The 22,343-nt window shown below is 35.8% G+C and overlaps 1 protein-coding gene across 1 annotated transcript; it reads left to right on the top strand.

Annotated features, from left to right (window-relative positions):
- The first annotated feature begins 8,660 nt into the window (after positions 1-8,660).
- Positions 8,661-22,104, top strand: Noa36 (zinc finger protein 330 homolog Noa36). The gene is made up of 8 exons (XM_069824468.1): positions 8,661-8,911; positions 8,993-9,012; positions 9,294-9,444; positions 9,538-9,769; positions 11,755-11,919; positions 15,222-15,347; positions 18,800-18,961; positions 21,998-22,104. Exons 1-7 carry the CDS (start codon positions 8,792-8,794, stop codon positions 18,898-18,900), a joined length of 915 nt encoding a protein of 304 aa, XP_069680569.1. The 5' UTR covers positions 8,661-8,791; the 3' UTR covers positions 18,901-18,961; positions 21,998-22,104.
- Positions 22,105-22,343: the final 239 nt, after the last annotated feature.

Genomic DNA, 22,343 nt, shown 5'->3' with positions numbered 1-22,343 from the left:
CTCCCAACTAACACTCTATATGCATTTCTGGATTCGCCCATACGTGCTACATGCCCTGCCCATCTCAAACGTCTGGATTTAATGTTCCTAATTATGTCAGGTGAAGAATACAATGCGTGCAGTTCTGTGTTGTGTAACTTTCTCCATTCTCCTGTAACTTCATCCCGCTTAGCCCCAAATATTTTCCTAAGCACCTTATTCTCAAACACCCTGAACCTATGTTCCTCTCTCAGAGTGAGAGTCCAAGTTTCACAACCATACAGAAGAACCGGTAATATAACTGTTTTATAAATTCTAACTTTCAGATTTTTGGACAGCAGACTGGATGATAAGAGCTTCTCAACCGAATAATAACACGCATTTCCCATATTTATTCTGCGTTTGATTTCCTCCCGAGTGTCATTTATATTTGTTACTGTTGCTCCAAGATATTTGAATTTTTCCACCTCTTCGAAGGATAAATCTCCAATTTTTATATTTCCATTTCGTACAATATTCTGGTCACGAGACATAATCATATACTTTGTCTTTTCGGGATTTACTTCCAAACCGATCGCTCTACTTGCTTCAAGTAAAATTTCCGTGTTTTCCCTAATCGTTTGTGTATTTTCTCCTAACATATTCACGTCATCCGCATAGACAAGAAGCTGATGTAACCCGTTCAATTCCAAACCCTGCCTGTTATCCTGAACTTTCCTAATAGCATATTCAAGCGCGAAGTTAAAAAGTAAAGGTGATAGTGCATCTCCCTGCTTTAGCCCGCAGTGAATTGGAAAAGCATCAGATAGAAACTGACCTATACGGACTCTGCTGTATGTTTCACTGAGACACATTTTAATTAATCGAACTAGTTTCTTGGGAATACCAAATTCAATAAGAATATCATATAATACTTCCCTCTTAACCGAGTCATATGCCTTTTTGAAATCTATGAATAACTGATGTACTGTACCCTTATACTCTCATTTTTTCTCCATTATCTGTCGAATACAAAAAATCTGATCAATAGTCGATCTATTACGCCTTTGTTATTAGTTTCGGAAATGTTATTGTAACTGTTACTAGATGCATTATTAACTGTACACCTGGTAAAATAGCTGGTTTAATTAATGTGTTTTATTTAACATAATGTAAACGTGAGCTGCAATTTTCAGTTTCACTAGGGTAATTTGCGTAAAAATTTTTTTTCCTTTTTGGCACCACCACCAAAATGCCTCACCAGCCGCCACTGCAGTCTGCAGTAAATGAAGACGAGTATTTTCTCTGGACAAAAGGTACAATGAAGGTTTGTGTAAATAAAAACGAAGCGAGGACTGTGACAAAGTTAGAGTGGATTAGATGAGTGGATAGTTATGTCACATGAAGCGAGATTTTCCTCCATCAACAGTGCTACAACTTTTCAAATGTTCGCAACATTACTTCTTTCACTTTTGCTAGAGACTGCTCTATTAGAATGTGTCTCATGCAACCAATCAGAACACATTTAATGGATGCACTTCTTAGTTTGCTTATAATTTTCCTATAAAATAAACTAATATTATTTAGGGTGGACAGGTGGATCACACACATTTATAGAGGAAGGATCTCTCTCAAGTTAATCCAGATAACCTCCTACATATATTCTGTGCAAAAGGAAAACTTGATGTCTCGATATAATCCACTTAATAACTTCAAAGTAGACTGCTGCCTTGATCTTGATGAAGTCTTCAACAAAAAAGATATAAATCCAGAAGTAGCAAAAGCCATTGCCCTACAAACAGTTAATAGAAAATATCCACAAAAGGACTGGTTGTACATTTACACTGATGGATCTCTCATGGATCAAAATGAAGGAGCTGGAGCAGGAGCTACTTGTCAATACTTTTCTCTTTATAAAAATGTTGGCAAGTACACAACAAATTTTGATGGCGAAGTTGAAGCCATTTATACATCACTTCAAAATGTATTTGTTTGGCTAAACCAGTGCAAAAACATAGTCATCCTGTCTGACTCCAAAGCTGCAATCCAGTCCATCAGCTCAACTACATCCCCTAAAATAGAAAAAGAAATTCATTGCATGGTAAAACCAATTCAAATGCCAAATAAAAAAGTGGTCTTCCAATGGATCCAGGCCCACTGTGGACTGAACGGTAATGAGAAAGCAGATATGTTAGCAAAGAAAGGATCAACTTAAAAAAAAATTTCAATTTCCCATATGAATCAATAAAGCGAGTCATAAAAAGAATAAGTAACAGCGAACAGGCAAAACATCAAAATTCAAAATGGAAAGAATCATTCAAAGATCCAAAACTAATCCCTGATCTACCTCGAAAATCTGCCGTGGCCATGTTTAGATTGATTACTGGTCATGATTGCCTCAGTAAACATCTCCATCGTATTGGAGTACTGAATTCACCTAAATGCTTACTGTGCACCAGAGAAGAGGACATGGAGATGGAGCACCTAGCTAATTGTGAAACTCTTAGGACATTTGTGGACCTTCCATCAAAATATTGGGAAGCAAGAAGGATGATGACTTCATTGTTAAATCCAGAGCATTAGATACACACACACACACATACACACATATTCTGTGCTTGGAAATGGGCTTCCTTAATTACAGTGTAAGAAAACAAAGTGTACCGGTAACTATAAATTTAATAACCATTAATTGCTAACATAAAATTTCTGGTTCTGGCCCAGTGACATGAAATAAATTATAAAATGGATTTTAAATCTCCTTACATGTTAATTTTTCGTCTAAAAGTAGTTGGTAATTACGAATGATAGTGTATGAAGCAACTGTAAGATTTGAATTTGATCCCTGATATTGACTGAAGTATGTATAAAGGTTTCATTATAAACTATAATTTTGTCTTTAGCCATCACAGAATACACTTCTATGTATCAAGACTTAGCTGAATTGATACATGAAATAATAATAAAATAATTCTTTGCTAGCCTGAGTTACCTAATATTGCAAACTACTTTAGGGTGTAAATAAAGACTTATTTGTCAGAAGATGTTCTGTCATAATGAAGAAGTTATGGAAGCTCAAATGTCATATGTTAGAATAAATGATACTCTGGGCCTGATTTTGTGATAATGGGAGCTTTCACCATGGGGAGGAAGCTAGACATACAATACAGGGTGAGTTTTAAGTCCACTGACAAACTTCAGGGAGTGATTCCTGACTGAAAATGGAGCACAAAAGTTCGTATCACCTTGTATCCAGAAATGCATAGTTTCCACGGTAGATGGCACTGAAGCACGACATCAAAGTACATGGCCTGAATCCCATCCATGTCACAACAGATGTTCAAAGTGACCTCCATGGGATTCAATGCACGCATTCACATGTCGCATTATGTTCACTCGTTTGAATATTCTGGCATGTGTCGGAATAGTATCCCAGGCTATGTGGACACGCTATTCAAGGGTCTCAACATCATGAACAGGCTCACCGTACACAATGCCTTTCAGATGCCCCCACAAGTAAAAATCCAGGAGGTTTAAGTCCGGTGATCGAGCAGGCCATGTAACAGGGCCTCCACGTCCTGCAGCACAATGGAGCGCCAGCCCACTTCCTCATTAATGTTCGCCGACACCTTAACAACATCTTCCACAGACATTGTATAAGACGTGGAGGCACTGTTGCATGGCCTGCTCGATCACCGGACTTAAACCCTCTGGATTTTTACTTGTGGGGGCATCTGAAAGTTATTATGTATGGTGAGCCTGTTCCTGATGTTGAGACCCATGAATAGCATGTCCACGTAGCCTGTGACACTATTCGGACACATTCCGGAACATTCGAACGAGTGAGGCAATCCATGATGTGACGTGTAAACGCGTGCACTGCATTCCATGGAGGCCACTTTGAACATCTGTTGTGACATGGATGGGATTCAGGCCATGTACTTTGATGTCGTTCTTCAGTGCCATCTACCGTGGAAACTATGCATTTCTGGACACAAGGTGATATGAACTTTTGTGCTTCATTTTCAATCAGGAATCATCCTCTGAAGTTTGTCGGTGGACTTAAAACTCACCCTATATAGTGTATTTCGCTACATTCTGTACAGGAACTGGAAACATTGTTCTTGAAACGAAAATAAACGAAGTATTTCTTATATCATTTTGTACAAACATACTAAATTTCCATGATTGTCTACTGGGAGAGTTGAGACATTCAGAAACAAAACTGATTAACTCGATCAATATTAAAATTAAGCAAATATGCACTAAAGGTGAGAGACTGGAAGTTTTTGTTCAGTAGTTAGTGGACAAAACAGGAATTGTTATTTGCATGATTATAGTTTGTGGCAGAACTAAAGTTTTCAATTGTCCCCACATCTTTGATATTATTATGGGAGTACCAACACAAATGTTTGTAATATTAAATATTGATAATGATTTAGCACATTGTTTATTTTCCATTTACTCATCTAGATTTAAAACAAAATGGAATAAATTCAAGCTAATGTTTTAAGAAGGCTTAACAAATTAATATATCAACATTGTTGGATTATGCACAGTGATAAGAAAATATGTGAACTAAATAAAACAAAGTAATAACTAAATTTAGTTAGAAGTGTAGGTGAACTTAATAGATTAGATCGATAATCAATGCATTTTATTCTTTGGATCTATTCTAAACATGTAACTGAATACTTTTTATTCTTAGGCTCATTCTAAATACGAACTGAAACACAAAAAAAAGTGGAATTAATCACTCTGGTTTCTGAACTCGTGTATATTATTTTTTTAATCTTTCTTCTGTAAGTAGGAGTTCAATTTTCAGTAGATAAATTGTGCTGCATCTCAAAACTGTACAGTTAAGAACAAATATCTTATTAATTGATGAACTAGTGGACTTACTCGTGTTAAATATGAAATATCTGTCCGGCTTGCAGGTGTTTCAGTGCTTCACGCACCATCTTCAGAGCCTACTAGATCGCGGCGTCATCTCGAACTTCTCTGCCTAGTAGGCTCTGATGATGGTGCGTGAAGCACTGAAACAGCTGTAAGCCGGACAGATATTTCATATTTAACACGAGTAAGTCCACTAGTTCATCAATTAATTATATTCAAGTGTTAAAAGTGGTGTACGCAAGATTCAAAATGGAGAACAAATATCTGTATGAAGTTATTTAATTTACATATAATTAAAATTGTTAATTTAAAAATCGATTGTAATATGGTCATTTTGACTTGGTATTGGTTTTTATTCCAAAACTAAGTATTTTTAGGAAAATAATACCTGAACATTTTTGTTTAAATTCTTTTTAAAGGCATTTGTTTCCAGGTCCTGTATACAAAGCTCCATCACACCATTCTTATTTTTTCCTATTGTGGTGCTTAGTCTCTATTGACAGTTTTATCACATTACAATATTTTATATCAATAGAGCGTGGATTTATGTGCACTATAAAGTAATATTGCTACTTTGTATATATTTAGTCCCCCCCCCCCCCCGCGGATCTGATATCAGATATTTCTGAATACTTAGTTGTGGTGTGGGACACAATACATATTATGTCCAATCACAGAAGCCTTTAAAAAAAAAAAAGGCACAAATACAAGTGCAGTGGTAACTTGCACGTGTAATATGCTTGGCACGTGGTTCAGTAGGTGACTACTTGCCTCCTTTAGGTATTATTAGATAAAGACTGGAAGATTTAAACTTCGTAACATAAACCACACTTTCTGAACTGTAATGTATGCCACACCTAAAAATAGTTGATGTCATTTTTAGCTTATAGTGTATATAAATTCGCGTTCTAAATATCAGTAATAAAAGCAGCTATGTGATCAGATGTAATTAAGACAAGAAAAAAAATATATCAGGTCCCGTTATTGTTGATATGATAGCTGCTGTTGCATTCCATTGCTAGGCTTTATAATTGTGCTTGTTGCTTGTTTGTTAATGATTGCAAATGTTTTTTATTTTATTAACTTGTGATAATTGACATGCTGTTTAGCAGCAATAAGACAAATATATGTAGTGATTAATGTTATATTGTTTCAAAGCTGTAATAAATACTTGTGATCAAGGTAAAATGTATAGTGTTATTTTTAAGCTATGCAACAGTCTAAACGACATTTCATACAAGTTGAGAGGATGCGAAAGCATTTCTTTCCCCTTCTATTTACCCTGAGTTCATCAGCAACAGGGCGGTAAGCTGTTACCTCTTATACCTGCACCCCTGAAGTTGTACATACAAGAAAATAAAATATTAAATAAAGTACACAAGTGAAAATAGAATATAGTGACACAGTTGTTCGACAATCACATGGTTTGAGTATATTTTAGTGTCGTTCTTACAATATTTTCAACTAATAATTATAGTAAGGCTTAGTTTGTATTATGAAGTCAGGGAGGAGTGACACAGTCCAGATTGTCCCATTGTGTGTGTTGTAGAGTAGCAACTAGCGGTGGAGAAAACATTTATCTTCTGCTCTCAGTAGCTTTTCAAAGTGCCAGTTGATATAAACAGCAATGAAATGAAATATAAACGCTTAATATAGACTTTCGAAATATAGATTATCAGTAAACATTTTCAGTAATATAATTTTTCACTATGTTGAAAGTCAATTAGTCGAACGTTAGTAAGATGGACAGTAGCATCTTCCCCTTCACCGATGGTTGAGAGTGTGAGTAGAGGGGAAGGCCTATCAACCAAACTGAAATGGAGTGTAAGCAGAATGAGTACTTCAAATTCAGTTGAACAACATTTTGTGTTATTTTTACTCAGGGCTTAATTCCTAATAATTTTCCACAGACTGGAGAATTGATTAGACTGCTGGATATGTAGATTTACCTTTGTGCTTTGTTTCTCCTTAGTGATGGGGTGTGGTAGCTCTCAATTGCCGCATGCAACGTAATTTGTTTTGTGGAAAAAGGCGTGCACAATTGAAAGCGTTTTGTGCAGTATTGAATGCATTCCTTGAATGCTTAAAATTGAAAGAAAAGTTGAACCGTGTAGATTCACCTTAACATCTGTACTGTGCTCCAACCACGAGAAAGTCTTTGCGGAATGAAACGGAGTGGGGTAATGCTGTGAATGAATGTTGATGTCATAAGGTCACACATGTGGATACTCGTATCTCTATTGGCTTGCTCTCACAGCACAAACTAACGTTGTTACACACATATTTATACTACCCTAGTTACAAAATTAGATCACTGTTAATCTCCTGGTCTTTTAATCCCTCCATATAGGAAATAACATATGCAGGAGAACGCATGGTTTTTAAACTGACGTTATAATGATAATATTATATATCTACTTCGCTCCAATAGATGACGCAATAGTAAGCACATTCCTTTCACGGTTGATCTCCTGGTTGGAGAACAGTATTTCATTCATTGTATTCCATAGATCTTACATTAGCTTTGAAGCTTTAAGATGAGGAACAAGTAAAACATTTACAAAATTACAATTTTTTGGCGAGATGAAGTGAGGTGAGGCCGAGGATTCGTCATAAATTACTTATGGTTGGGGAAAATCTCGGAAAAATCCGCAGTTCAGATCAGCAGGCTAGCGAGTCTGCTGACTCAGCAACATTGGTGGCTCTACAAAAAATATACAGTACATAGCAATCAGATTACGAGAAGAAAGAGCAGTATGTTAGTGGCATGTTGCCAGACTGTTGAAACTTTCAACTCAATTTTCTAATTAACCGTGCATTTAATAAAAAACAATATAGGTTTTTCTATTCATTTGTACAGCTCGATTCAACGTTATTGGTCCCTGTCCTTGGTTGTTTGGCTAGTAAGCGAGCTGTGTGTTGCGTCATAAGAAAATAATTTAATCACAAATGTGCATAGGAGAGGAAGAGGGAAGAGAAAGAATGAAAATAATATCTATGCTCGTAGCTGAGGGATTTTCACGTCAAGAAAATATAAGCATCATGACATTGTTTAGTCAACTGACGTAGTGGTTAGTAATAGGACGTGTGAAAGAATATTGTGTTTTTAAGGCGGAGTGTACCGTGACATAAGAAGGAAGGGTTTGGTGTTACGACTGCGCGGCCTGACCTGTGTGACCCAGCCCGCCAGTAGTGGTGAGTAACTCTCTCTCAGTCTATCTACCTACTTTTTGCAGGGGCCATTTTTTTTTTTATTTCTTATTTTGGTAGGCTATTTTACGACGCTTTATTAACATCTGATTATTTAGCGTCTGAATGAGATGAAGGTGATAATGCCGGTGAAATGAGTCCGGGGTCCAGCACCTAAAGTTACCCAGCATTTGCTTATATTGGGTTGAGTGAAAACCCCGGAAAAAATCCTCAACCAGGTAACTTGTCCCTACCGGGAATCGAACCCGGGCCACCTGGTTTCGCGGCCAGACGCGCTAGCCGTTAGGTACTCCACAGGTGTGGACTGCAGGGGCCAAAATCCCTGAATCAAGCTGTACCTTACTGTCCTTTTCATCTGCAGGTTTATTTCATTTCCATTTTATATACGTAGTGAAGGTGACGTTCAACACGGCGCATCATTATGGACATAAAATCTGAATACATTTTAATTCAACGTGCGTTTTCAACTTGATTTAATATTCTCCACAGATTTCATGCGTACGCGCATGGAAGATTGAACCGCGTAGATGCAGCTTTATGTCAAATATACCGCCATAGCGCCGTTACGAACATCGATTCAAGGACTATCGATTCTCGTTTCGCTGTGGTCTTGGAATTTTTTGGGAAACGTGATATTTGCCACGATATGGAGCATACAGAGTGTGAGTAATAACAAAACTTGTATATCTTTTGCTGTATTCCATTTGCTGAAGACTTATTTATCAACATGCCGAAGAAAAAAACAGGTCAGCGTAAGAAAGCTGAGAAACAGAAACTACGGCAAAAGGAAATTAGAACAGCTAAAGATAATATGACCTTAGGGAAGTATCCCTGCAATGCTCCAATGGTATGTACTTTTGAATGGGAGGTATTTAATCGGTGTTGATGTGATTGTATGATTAAAAATGTATCTCTGTTCTATTTACAGGAATGTGAAAAATGTCGCAGGTATGTATGACAATTTTTGGAGAAATATGCTGTAAACCATTGCTGTTCTCCATACAAAAAGGTTATGTAAGTTAGTCTTTGACATTTCAGTTAACACCGAAAAGAATATTTGTATAAAGATGAAGAGGTCATTGGTGGAGAAATGTTAGAAATATATAACTTAATTTTGTTGGGTGAATTTGTTAGTAATGCAGAACTTAATTTTATGAAAGTAAATTAAGCAACATTCATGATTTCAGTTTAATAACATAATAATTGCAAATATTATTTTATTTTAATAGGAAGCAAAAAAATCGTGCATTCTGCTATTTCTGCCAAAGCGTTCAAAGACTCCCCCAATGTGCACATTGTGGAAAAATTAAATGCATGCTGAAAACCGGGGATTGTGTGATACGGCATCCAGGTGTCTTCACAACTGGCTTCGGCATGGTGGTAAGATATAATTTAGTTCTAATCTCTTCCATTGGATTACTAACAACATGACATTAAACTGACCGACTTTCAAGAAAAGCGTGGTCTTTTTAGGGAGCCATCTGTGATTTCTGTGAGGCTTGGGTGTGCCATGGACGTCGTTGCCTCACTTCGCACGCTTGCACATGCCCTCTTCAGGATGCTGTGTGCATAGAATGCGAGAGGCAGGTTTGGGATCACGGTGGGCGAATTTTTCGCTGTTCATTTTGTACGAGCTTCCTTTGTGAAGATGACCAGTTCGAACATCAAGCTTCGTGCCAGGTCTTGGAGTCAGAAAATTTCAAGTGTAAGTTTGTAATTTGTTTACTTATTAAAAGAAAAGGAAGGTGAAACGAGCGTTGAGGTAGTTCCGGTGATTTTGGAAGTGAAAATGGTTGAATTTGTAAGGAATCTCTTGCGCATGTAGATTTCAAAAGTTCAAGATTTTATAGGGAAATATTTAAAGAAAAGAAATTGTTCGGAAATGTAGTAAATTACGTGTGAACTGAGAGGTGCTTGGTAATGGAAGTGCAAACTTTGTGGTTTCTAGTGAAGGAAAGTAACTTAAGGATATAAAACACACGATAGCAAACTGACCTAACATAACCTGTTACAGATTCATATATGCAAGACATAACAAAAGCCTAAACTAAACTAACCTAATCTGTCACAGATTCGTATATGCAAGATATAGCCTGAGTGTACACTAGCTTGAAACTTTAGTAATATCACCAAAGTTATGTTGGTATTACAGAGGAGACAGCTGAAGGTGTGGAAGTGAAATGGGAAGGGAACTACTTCAACGTTCGTTTAACCAAAGAAAATTAAAATGTGCCATTCTTAAAGTTGCTTTCAGCATTGAGGAGGGCTAAGAGCATAAGAACATTAATGTGCTTTGTACGTATTTGTTTGCTACAGATTTCACATCTATTTTAATAGGGATTGTTCCATTAAGATAGGCGAGGTAGGCCTAAATGGACTATAGTTTTAGGCCTACACCTCCAGATATAAACCATACAGCCTAAATATAATTTCATACTTTGTTTAAATTGGCATGGGTTTAATATTGTCTAAACCTCAAATTATCTCTCGTCCATTCAAAATCATAATACTTGTAAGCTTTTAACTTCTTTCTTTCCAGTAACAATGTTCCCTAGAATTTTGGGTAGCCATACTCCTTGTTTTTGTGTGTAGCTTACCTGTATTTGATATTTTAACGTTGGTAATCTTGGCTAGTGTTAATTTACTAATTCATCCAATCCCTCCTTCCTATAATTTTAAAATGATTATTTTTTTTATTTATTTACTAGAGTAACGAGGGAAGATTCTTTTTTTTTTTTATTTATTTACTAGAGTAACAAGGGAAAGGTATCAAAAGAGTAGTCACAGTCATTAAACAGCCCTGCAGAATGAAAAATCATAGGTTTGTTGTTTCAGACCTTCTGATTTTCTAGTGCGAATTTGCATAAATTCTCCCATTTTGAACTGCATAATTGCTTACGCTAAGCTAACAAAGTCTCAAACAGGGCAGACTAGGATTTCTCTTATTTTATATCTACTTTGAAGTAAACACATATAGGCTACTTCTTGTTGTACATGTAAAAAGTGAAGATTCATGTATACCATATCTCTGTGGTCCACGAATTAAAAGAGCATGACCAAGTAAAAAGAGTGCGGCCCGTTTAGCTATATCATTAAGGTATGGGTTCTTTATTTTTGTTAGCAATAATTCGTAATTACAGCACAATTAACTTGAGGACATTCAAAATGTAAGGAGAAGTTTTCGTTGAAGTAGCTATGTATTACAAAATTTATAGTTTATCTTTGTATTGGGGTCTTTTACTTTGAACAGAGATTACATCTTGGTCATTGAGAAAGAAGCATCTAAATAGTGAACTACGAGTATGTTTTCAGAATAATGATGGCTTTAACTAGAAACATCTGTATGGTAGTTCAGAAAAGTACCCAAGTTAGCGATTCAGGCACCTTCTGCAGTAATATGTATTTTATGGGGGATTGTGTACACTGAGTCCAGTACTGTGATTCAAGTACGTTTCTGTTCAGAATGTGTGTATGTGTATCACGAATATAGAAAAAATTCGATTTCGCCAAAAACTTGACTGCAGTGACACGTTCAGTTGTCACACACATTTCGTTAAAAGCTAAAAGTTTTAGAACTCAGTATGTACAATTCATCTAAGGTGTTTAGTTTTAATTATTTTGGTTTCAATATCAGATTCTTTAAATTTTTTTTTTCTCGTATTTTTAATAATTATGTAAAATACATTTCAGGTCAATCCTGCAACAAACTGGGACAGTATTCTTGTCTGCGCTGCAAGACATGCTATTGTGAAGATCATGTTCGTCGCAAGGGCTTTAAGTATGAAAAGAACAAGCCAATACCCTGTCCTAAATGTGGGTATGAAACTTCACAGACCAAGGATCTTAGCATGTCTAGTAAGTATTATTAATTTTATATTTTTTTCTGTGCTGTCAACTAATCGTGTGAACTCAAAAACTAGGCATGGAACTGGTAAAAGAGAGGTGTCAAGCTATCCCTGTTATCCTTCACTTTTTTTTTTTTTTCCTTACATTTTTGCCAATTTCTCCTTTAGATTTAACTGTAATTTACTCATGGACGTGTTTGTCAGAAGTTTAAAATAAAGTAAGTCCCAGTGAACGTTGCCAATGTTTCTGTCATTCAACCAGCTGCAGGTTTTCCTCCAATACTGCCACTACTTGCATCCATGAACTTACGATGCTTTGCCAGATTAAAAGTTACATGCTATGTTATAATAATAGTCGGTATTCACCCTCCTCACAGTAGCTGCTGGAAGTGTTTCCCATATTTTATGATACGTAATTCACATCACACCATTCATTAAACCTATTCACTAAATTTACTATTTTTCTACACAGAACTAGGCAGTGAGGAAATTTACATCTAAAGTTATCAGCTGCAGATTGGCAAGCTGATTGTTGCCCATGGTAGCTGTGCCAATCTGTCCTTGAAAACCAGCAGTACAGGCATACAGTGAGTCAGCTAATCATAAGTGCAGTTTATTCTCTTACACGGTATTGTGTTTTGCAATGGTTCCATATTAAGTGCATGAATGTGTATGAATGTATCTGCATATGGAAAAATAAATAGTGTGGTAATACTAGGGGAACTTTATATATGTAATTTTCCTGTCTGCACCGTTCCACGTAAAAAAACAATAATAAATTCAGTGAATGGGTGTAATGAAACAGATTCTGTGAACCACATGCGAATTATCAGGAGGGTTACCAGACATAAAGTCCAGGATTATAATGTCTATACGTCAAAATGTCCATGGAATGATGTCCACGTTGAAAATGTCCATGTTAAATCGTCTAGAGTCAAAATGTCCATAGTTCTATAATGTCCACTTCACTCTGATGTCCAGAGTCACAATGTCCATAGCTCTATAATGTACACTATATCCATTGTTCATGGTAGTTATAGTAACCTGTGTAGGAATTTTCAAATGCAGAACTAATCAGAACTGAATTTTTTAAAGACGGAACGAAATCCTCAGTCAGTGCCATCACAGAAGGGTAAGCCACTTCTTTCGCTTCGTGGATACCTGTACCAACATCATGACTTTAATAGAGATAGGACAAAAATATATTGGCGATACAGGAACACGAACCTCCCAAGCCTGGAAGGCATGCAGCACACAAACAACTCGATAGAACACTGACACAATCTTCTTCAACGCATGATGGCTGTACATCCATCCACTTGGCGATTATACAGTGCCTAAAACGCGAAGAAAATGGAATTTGCACACAAATATTGCAAGCAATAGTAAGGCGTACACACATTAAAGAGCTGGGAATGAAACGTATTTGACGAATCAAAGACAAATTCTCCAGATTGTGAGAAACTACAACAGGTATAAAGAAAAAGGAGAAATTCTCTTAAATCTTAAAAGTATTAGTTACCATCTTAAAAGTGGGGCTCCGGTTCCCGACGATTAATAACTTATTTGTACGAGTTATGGAATAAAATTTATTGTGTTCTATTCAAGCAGAATTTTCCTTTGAACTTGGACATCATGGACATTTGACATTTTGGACATTTTGACCTAACAGACGTTTTATCATATGGCCTTTCTGTCGTATGGACATTTAGTACATGGACATTTTGACCTTATGGATGTTTTATCATATGGACGTTCTGTAGTATGGACTATATACGGTGGAAGCATCAGGAGTTGATTGTACTTTATGAACAGAGGACACACATGGTTTTTGAGTGGGTGAAGTTTCCCATGTTACGCTCTCTCTTCATGTAGTAGAAATATAACTTTGGATATAGACGCAGGATAATGATGTTGATATAGTATCACCCACTGTAAGGCTCTGCATTAAAGAGAGAATAACATCTCCATTATTTTGAAATACGAGAAACATTTTTAAGGTTAATTACTGAGTATATATATAGAATAACAAGACAAGGAAAAAAACTAAACTGAATAGGAATCGAACTCATGACCTCTTCACTACCAGTCTCATGGTTAGCTGATAGGAACAGGAATCTGGTAGGTGAAGTAAGAAAAAAGATTGCAGACTGCAATTTTCGCTACTAGAATTGGGGCTGTTTTAAGAAAGTGGGTGTCGTCTGTTAACTGATGGTTATACAATGATAAAGACATGACGTAGTGTTTTCTGTGATTTCTGGTCTGTTGTCCAATATAGGAGTATAGAAATGGAAAACAGAAAATGTAAACTTCAGATTTTACACAACAGGTGCATGAAATTGTGTTTTGGATGCATAATTTCTTTCAGAACAAGTCGTAGAGCTGCGTTGAAACTAAGCGAATAATTGAAAAGTGTGATCCCAAAACTCACTAAGTCCATTTGGCCATTTTTATGATTTATACATATACTGTATACTATATAAATATTGGGAAGCAAGAAGGATGATGACTTCATTGTTAAATCCAGAGCATTAGATACACACACACATATACTATATGTGATTATGTTTGAGATCTCTATCATTATACTTTAAGAATGTTTTCTTCGAAAACAACGCCAATCATTGTCTAAAAGTTTCCATTATTGTTCATGTCACTTGAAAACTCGCTCAATCCTTAGACCAGTGGATAAAAAAATACAAGCCCAATCTTTTCATAAAAAGGACTTAATGCATTTTGAAATCACATTCTTTAATTTCTCAGAGTACAGTAGTTATTACGAAGTGTGTATTGAATGACTGTAGAGGAAATATCTCTAGACAACTTGTTATTGTGGTTACACAGAAAATCCAGCTTTAAGTCTTGAGCTGGATTGCCTACCATGACATGTAATATTAAAGTGGCAGCCACACGAAAATGATCTCTCATCTTACTCTGAATAAAGCAATAACTTTCATTCAGCAGCTGCTTCCTTCTTCCCCCCCTCCCCCAACTCTAATAACTACACGACCTTTGAGCACTATGTAATTTGGATTTGTTGTACTATATTTTTTCACTTCAGTTTCTACATGAAACAGTAACATTAAAATCTGTGATCCAAGAAACGTACTCTTATTATTAGTTGTGTCTCTATACTTACTGCTCTTTATTCAGTAAATTTTATTTACGAAGATTGTTATTCTCTTGTATTCAGTGTAAGAATAAGCAAAATTGTTGTGTAGTTTAAGCAGGAAAATGTGTCGCAGCATTATAACATTATCTGTGTTTTGTTATGAATTTGATTTGTCTGATTGTTAATAATTATGCTTTCAGCCCGGAGTCATAAATTTGGTCGCCAGAGTCAAGCAAATATGGATGATGATTACGATGAAGATTATGATGGTGGAGGATACTCTGGGGGATATAATGGATATGCAGAAGGAACTGGTGACATGGGAGGTATACTATACTTTCGCCTCATTGTTTATGGGTGATGTTACAGGGTTATGGTTCAGTAATAAGAAGACTAACACCCATAAGATAATTCTGTGATTATAATTTGTCTCCTTATCTTCATAAAGTATTGATTTCTCTTTTTCTCTCTAACATCAAAAACTAGAATAACATCATTGTATAGAGCACATCTAGGTCAGAAAGCATGGGTACACATAACGGCTCGGTTAGAAAAGCCAACGTACTGTGGTAGGAACGATCATGATTTTAAAATCAAATGTAGGAAACAGAAAACGGATGTAGGTAAATTCTCATTTTTAAATACAACTATAAATGATTGGAATGACCTACCTGCAGCGGTCTTTGAGGGCTGTCCTTCCTTAAGGAGATTCAAGAATAACTTAAAAAGTTGTGTATAAAGTGCAAATTAAAATTAAGGTGACATTCAACATTTAATTTTTTAAGGTGACGTGTATTTATCTAGCCTGACGAGTTTACTTCCTTGGTTTGAATTGTAAATTATTTAAAAATAGCGTGTAAGAGGGCCTTAGGCTAGAAATGTTTAGTTTAAATGTAGTTCTGTTTATAAGTATGCATAAGGATGTAATTATTTGACTTATTTGAACTGTTGTACCAGTGAAGCGAGGTGAGTCAGTGGAGTTATGGTTTTACAGTGCAGTGAACAGTTCCGATCAGTGATAATTTATAGCGTCAATGAAATGTGTTCTATAGTATCAGTGAAATGTGTTACAGAGTGTCAGTGAAATGCGTCATAGTGCCACTACAGGGAATGAGATGAGAGTAAAGTGAAAGACTATTGAAACTTATGTAGGACCTATACATAATTATGTAGGTTGTAATGTAAAATTAGGTATTTTATTTATGTTTTATTATTATTGTGTTAAATTGTATTGTGTATTCTTATTGTATTGTGTATAAAATTGTATATGTGTTGTAAAATTGTATTGTGTATTGTAAATTTTATTATGTATTGTTTATCATTTTATTTTGTATTGTTTATATTGTATATACCACTGCCACCAGGTGCTTGCCCACTTGCAGTGTAAATAAATACATACATACATTCCCACACTTCCTCTTCCCTCTCTTTTTTTTTACCCATTTTGTTACTGTCTCCTCTTTCCTCTCTTCTTTCCATTACGTATCGTCTTTGTGCACCAGATTTTATTGTGACAACGTTTTCTAGCTCGTGTTCGAATTTAACTCATGTTATTATGTTATTGTTTTTAAAGAATTATAGATAAGGGCGCAAATAGCCATAGTAGCTAAAGGTACGGTCACACGTCGCTACTTTTGCAGCGATGCAGTACAAAAAACTGCGCAATTCTCATACTGCAACATGTGAACAACGGTGCAACCCGAAAAGTAGCGGCTGCCGAACCTGCTGCCTGCTACTTTTCCATGCTGTGCACAGCTTAAAAGTAGCGACGTGTGAACAGGGTTGCAGCCGCAGCATTTTTGATATCGGTTTTGTTGAAAATTTTGCTGCGGTTGCGACCAGTGTTGCCATCCAAATGTGCCAATGATACTTTTATTGTTTGGATGTATTTTAATGTTAGATGTGATGAAAATAAATTATTTATAACATATATATTATTTTAATGTACCGAAGTACATATGATATTTCCAAGCAGATATTCTCCGTCATATGATATGCATAAATCACTTTGTGATTTAAGACGGCGCTTATTCCGTCGGATTCCGGCCAACTAGTCACTCATATCGAGTGCACCTCAGCACATGTGTGGACTTCGGTCCTGCGTTCATAGACATCTATGACGTAGTGCAGAGGGCAGCCACCAGAGGGAACCCAAGAGTTGGAGCTTAATCTGAGACGATTCTGACCGGCATCGGAGTTGTATCCGGTGTGGCTTAGTGGATAAAGCATCAGCACGTAGAGCTGAAAACCCGGGTTCAAATCCCGGCGCCGGAGAGAATTTTTCTCCGTTCCATTACTCTTTCATCGTATGATGACGGAGAATATCTGCTTGGAAATATCATATGTACTTCGGTACATTAAAATAATATATATGATATGCGTAAATCACTTCGTGATTTAAGACGGCGCTTATTCCGTCGGATTCCGGCCAACTAGTCACTCATATCGAGTGCACCTCAGCACATGTGTGGACTTCGGTCCTGTGTTCATAGACATCTATGACGTAGTGCAGAGGGCGGCCACCAGAGGGAACCCAAGAGTTGGAGCTTAATCTGAGACGATTCTGACCGGCGTCGGAGTTGTATCCGGTGTGGCTTAGTGGATAAAGCATCAGCACGTAGAGCTGAAAACCCGGGTTCAAATCCCAGCTCCGGAGAGAATTTTTCTCCGTTCCATTGCTCTTTCATCGTTATTTATAACAGTTATAAAATGCACAACACAGTCTGAGCATATTTTCTGACGATATAATTCACTTTTTTAATTTTCTGTAGCATAGTTTCAAACAAGAGGGTTGTCAACATTGATTACGTGAATATGCTGTTGGTTATCATTTAAGTATTAGGCATTTTTAAAAGCTTTATAGTAAAAATAATAATTTCTGAATGCTAGTTAGGACAGAAAAGCAAATAATAGATAAGTAAGCTATCACATGAGTTCCATAACAATGCGAACATAACCATAAAATGTATATTGAGAAGTCAACACTGAGATAGATGGAAACCTGCAGCATGACTGCGGCTGCAAAAGTAGCGCCTTGTGTGTGAACAGACTCGCAACCTCCAGTTGCAACTTTTGCAGCACTCGGGTTGCGCAGCACGAAAAGTAGCATGCAGCACGCTACTTTTGGCTTACGTGTGAACACGACACGCAACTTTTGCAGCTGCAGTACAAAAGTTGCGCAGCAAAAGTAGCGACGTGTGACCGTACCTTAACACATCCTTTTCAAACCCCACTATCTAAGTAACTTACATATATATTGTCGCTTAAGGTGCAAATGTTCATATCTCACAAAATCATAATTTTACAGAATGAAAAAGCTGTTCTTTGTTGCCGTTAATTCATGCTTATATGGTATTGAAATTTTTACTCTTTCGCAATTAATATTTAACTGTGGTTTACGAGATCTTGCAGGTAGATGTGCTTCACTTTGACGAATTAACAGTACCAAAAACTCAATTTCGAAAATTTTAAGGCTTACGAGTATTTGTACCTTCAGTGACGATATGTTATGTTTTATTTTTTGTTTGCCTTCTTGCAGTCTCAATATTCGAAAATGATTTTTCTGAAATTATTTTGGTGCCTTTCTTTGCTAGATACTAGCCTCTTCATTTTCTTCTGCTCCTGCCTGCATGGGAGTGTATTCATTGAAAGTGGGTTTGTTTATTTAAACTTGTTAGCTGTTTAATTCGTTTCCGAATTGTGGTAGATGACATTCCTTGTAATCTGATTTTGAATCTATTAATAGCACTGTGAAAGTTATGTTCCACTTTCCAATTAGATTCAGGCTCTGATGACGATGATGATGATGACTATGAGGACTCTGGAGAGGAGTCAGACGATGATGCTGATGAGGCCGAAGAAGAAGCAGCAGCATCATAGAACATAAACTTGGCAGAGAACGTCTGTTGTGGCAGCAGAGGAAATGTGCGTTTTGCACTCGGTAAGTCTACAGTATAAATATTTCTCAACAGTAGCTTTGAACAAGAAAGCTGGAATTGGAGTTTTTTCTTGTTAACATGTGTAGATTAGCAATGAGCTGTCACAGCTCGTAATCAAAGGCTTTGAGGCAGAACTATCCTTACAAAATTCTAGAAATTTGTTTTTAATACAGTAGAATCTCTATTACCGTTGTAATGAAGGGGTTAATCGAAAAAATCGGATAATCCGTATCATGAAAGATTTTGTAGTTTCCTCCATGTTCTTGTATTTAACTCTCTATTTAGTGGATCAGAAGTTCACTAATTCAAGTATGGTTGTCAACTACAGGTTTTTAAGGGACAAGGAAGCCCTTTGTAATGACTGTCTCAGGAAAGATACGAATAAAGGAGGTCTCATGTTGTAGATTTACATACTTTTTTTTACACTTTATTCATTTCAATTGTGCAGTTTTAACTCCAATCTCGTATTCTGATGCGAGATGAGCCACAGTTTCTCTTTCTCAAACCATTCAATTATTTCCATGTTTTTCGATACTTAGCACAACACGTTTCCTGTTAACACCCATGGAAGACATTTTATATACAAGTTATTTTATAGGACGGCAATTCGAACATTAGACAATGCTGTGTAACGATAAAGGCTTGTAATAACACTCTCTAGCAAAAACATATGCAGAACCTAGTAATATGATGTATAAAACAGTACTTCATATATATTATTTATTTCTGAAGAAAATAAAGACACAGTTGGATAATCCGCCAATCGGTTAATCGGGTGACGGATAATCAGGGTTCTACTGTAATAGGATTTAGAATTTAAATTAATAGGAAACACTTCGAAATTGTACTCTGTCCATTCAGTAATGACAGCCAACATACTTGGAACTGTTGATATCAATAGATGTTTTTCAGATATATAGTAGATTGCAATCTCCAACTAGGAATCTGTTGATGGCTCCTTCAATCAGCTGTTACAGCCGACATTTGCATTTTTATTTTTTTACGTACAGGTGGAAGGAAATCTATAATATTAATTCACAAAGGTAATACATCAAGTCAATGTGAACAAGTTTTACCAAGTAAGTTTTTTGATACGTCCAATAGTTTTGAGAATACGAAATGTAACGTGTTGCAACACTCCTTGAAGTCATTGATTGCTCCACAGTGGAGGTGAGTGTAACTGCAATCATCCACTCTGCAAGACTTGCAAGAGGAGAATGTAAACAAAAACGTCTCATCAGATACGTTTCGATCAAATTACTGTACCTTCATAACACTATACACATTACTGTAAACTTAATTTCTTTTCTAAATTAAATTATTTTTAATTTCTTCAAAGATAATAACTTAAATGGAGAGTGAGTTACAGAATATGTAATCGTAATAATGTTACTTTGAGTTTACATCAAATGTAAAGAATCTTTAAAGGAAATAGGCCTAGTTTTGTTTTTTAAGAATGTACATTCTTCAGTATTTTCTAATTACGTAAAAAGCAAAGAAATCAACAGATACTGTGAATGTTAAATAACTTTCATGGTATTAAATTTAGAGTTATGGTGGTTATAGCGTAATAAAGAATGTTAAAAACCAAACAATTTGCGTAATTAATTGATTCATTACTCTCTGTTTTTATCTACATTAATTTGAACGAAACGTATCTGATGAGACGTTTTTGTTTACATTCTCCTCTCGCAAATCTTGTGGAGTGGATGATTGCAAAATTACACTCACCCCCACTGCAGAGCAATGACGTCAAGGAGCATTGCAACATGTTACATTTCATATTCTCAAAATTATTGGACATATCAAAAAACTTATTTCACAAAACTTGTTCGCATAGACTTCTGGTCTTACTAAATAAACCGTGTATAATTTTTATATGAGATTTATGCAGCGTTGAGACAGAAAATGTTATTAATAAACCATGCATAAGCGATGGATGTATAAACAGTCTGTAACTGTACAATGGGAATTGCTTTGCATTAGTTATATACATGAAACCCCTTGTTTAAGCATTGTATATAGAGAAAAAATGGCCGCCCCTCTAACAGCTGTTCGTATCGACTGTCATTTTATGATGATGGATGCCTTGTAATCATAGAACACACCAAAGAGCACAGAATAAAAAGAATAATATTGCTGTAGCTTGTACTCTTTGACCAAAATATAGTGTGGTAATCGATCAGAGCCAGTAGTACTATCGATACTTTAACACAGAACACTAGAGCGCTCTACTGGATGCAATAGAGAACCTCAGATATTCTATTACCTTTCGTAATGAAGTAATGACGAAACTATGACGTAGCTGTGTAACAGTCATACTGTTATACACGACGTATGTAGTGATTATTAGTAAGGAATTTACACACGACTTATAAACGAGCTACTCATTGTATAAGACAGTTAAACGTCTGTATATAGGGTTTTTATTAGTAAGACTGTTCATCTAATATCACTGTCAATGTAATAGGTTTCCTTCCACCCTGTATTGCTTTACTAAAAATACTACTACCACCAAATGCTGTACTGTGTGCATTATTTTTTTAGGTCTTTTTAAATGAGGTGTATTTAAGAAAATTTGCTATCAGGATTTTCTTTAAACCTCGATATCTTTGGGGGAAATATTTTTTTTGTTAGAAATCACAGTTTTCACCTGCTTTTATATTTTACTATAAAATGTTTCTTTGCTGTTGAATGATCTGAAAAAAAAATGAATAGCAGGTTATGTTTCAGGGAGTTTGAAAGGTATGTGAAGCAAATTTCAGGCAAATATTTTTAAATTTGTAGAAGTAGTGATTTTTCAGAATACAATCTAAATTTATAAAAGTATTAATAGAATAATCAGAACAGAGTAGAGGTGCTTTGTGAAATTGGCACAATACCTAAATGATTGACTGAATAACATTAATCATAAAGAGTTTTACTTGTAATATACTTTACATTAATTTCTTCTCTATCATTTAAGAGAGTAATTGCATAAAGAACTTCTTATTCTTTTGTTAAACTTTGATGCTAATGATATATTTTTTCTTTTGCAGGTGTTTGCCCTGAGAGCCACAAGAGTAAGAACTGTTCTGGTTTCTTTGTTAAAGTTTTATTAACTGAATTCTAAAATGAAATATAATAAATTTATCATGTATATTTATGTTACTGAGTACATTGTTTTTGTTGAGTCTTTCTTCATATCTTGCACAAGACAATCTTTAACAAAACAAAACTGAGTTTATTTAATTATCAGGTTGAATGAAATATTAGTTTAACGAAATTGTACTTTATCGTTGGAAAATTTAATATGTGATTTTACAGTGAAATGAAGCTATAATAATAAAATCCGACTCGAATCCAGCAGGAGTACATTGAATTGTTCCAGTAAATTCAGGGAAT

The sequence above is a fragment of the Periplaneta americana genome, chromosome 4, assembly GCF_040183065.1.
Source record: "Periplaneta americana isolate PAMFEO1 chromosome 4, P.americana_PAMFEO1_priV1, whole genome shotgun sequence".
NCBI classification, from domain to species: Eukaryota; Metazoa; Arthropoda; class Insecta; order Blattodea; family Blattidae; genus Periplaneta; species Periplaneta americana.
Note: the sequence above shows the minus strand (reverse complement) of the source record. Positions and strands in the feature narration are given on the sequence as shown.

Excerpts from the sequence above, each read along its gene's own strand:
- Noa36 (XM_069824468.1), top strand. The coding sequence starts at position 8,792 with ATGCCGAAGAAAAAAACAGGTCAGCGTAAGAAAGCTGAGAAACAGAAA. Across the intron at positions 9,013-9,293 it reads GAATGTGAAAAATGTCGCAG|GAAGCAAAAAAATCGTGCAT; the intron begins GTATGTATGACA and ends TTATTTTAATAG. Across the intron at positions 15,348-18,799 it reads AGGAACTGGTGACATGGGAG|ATTCAGGCTCTGATGACGAT; the intron begins GTATACTATACT and ends CTTTCCAATTAG.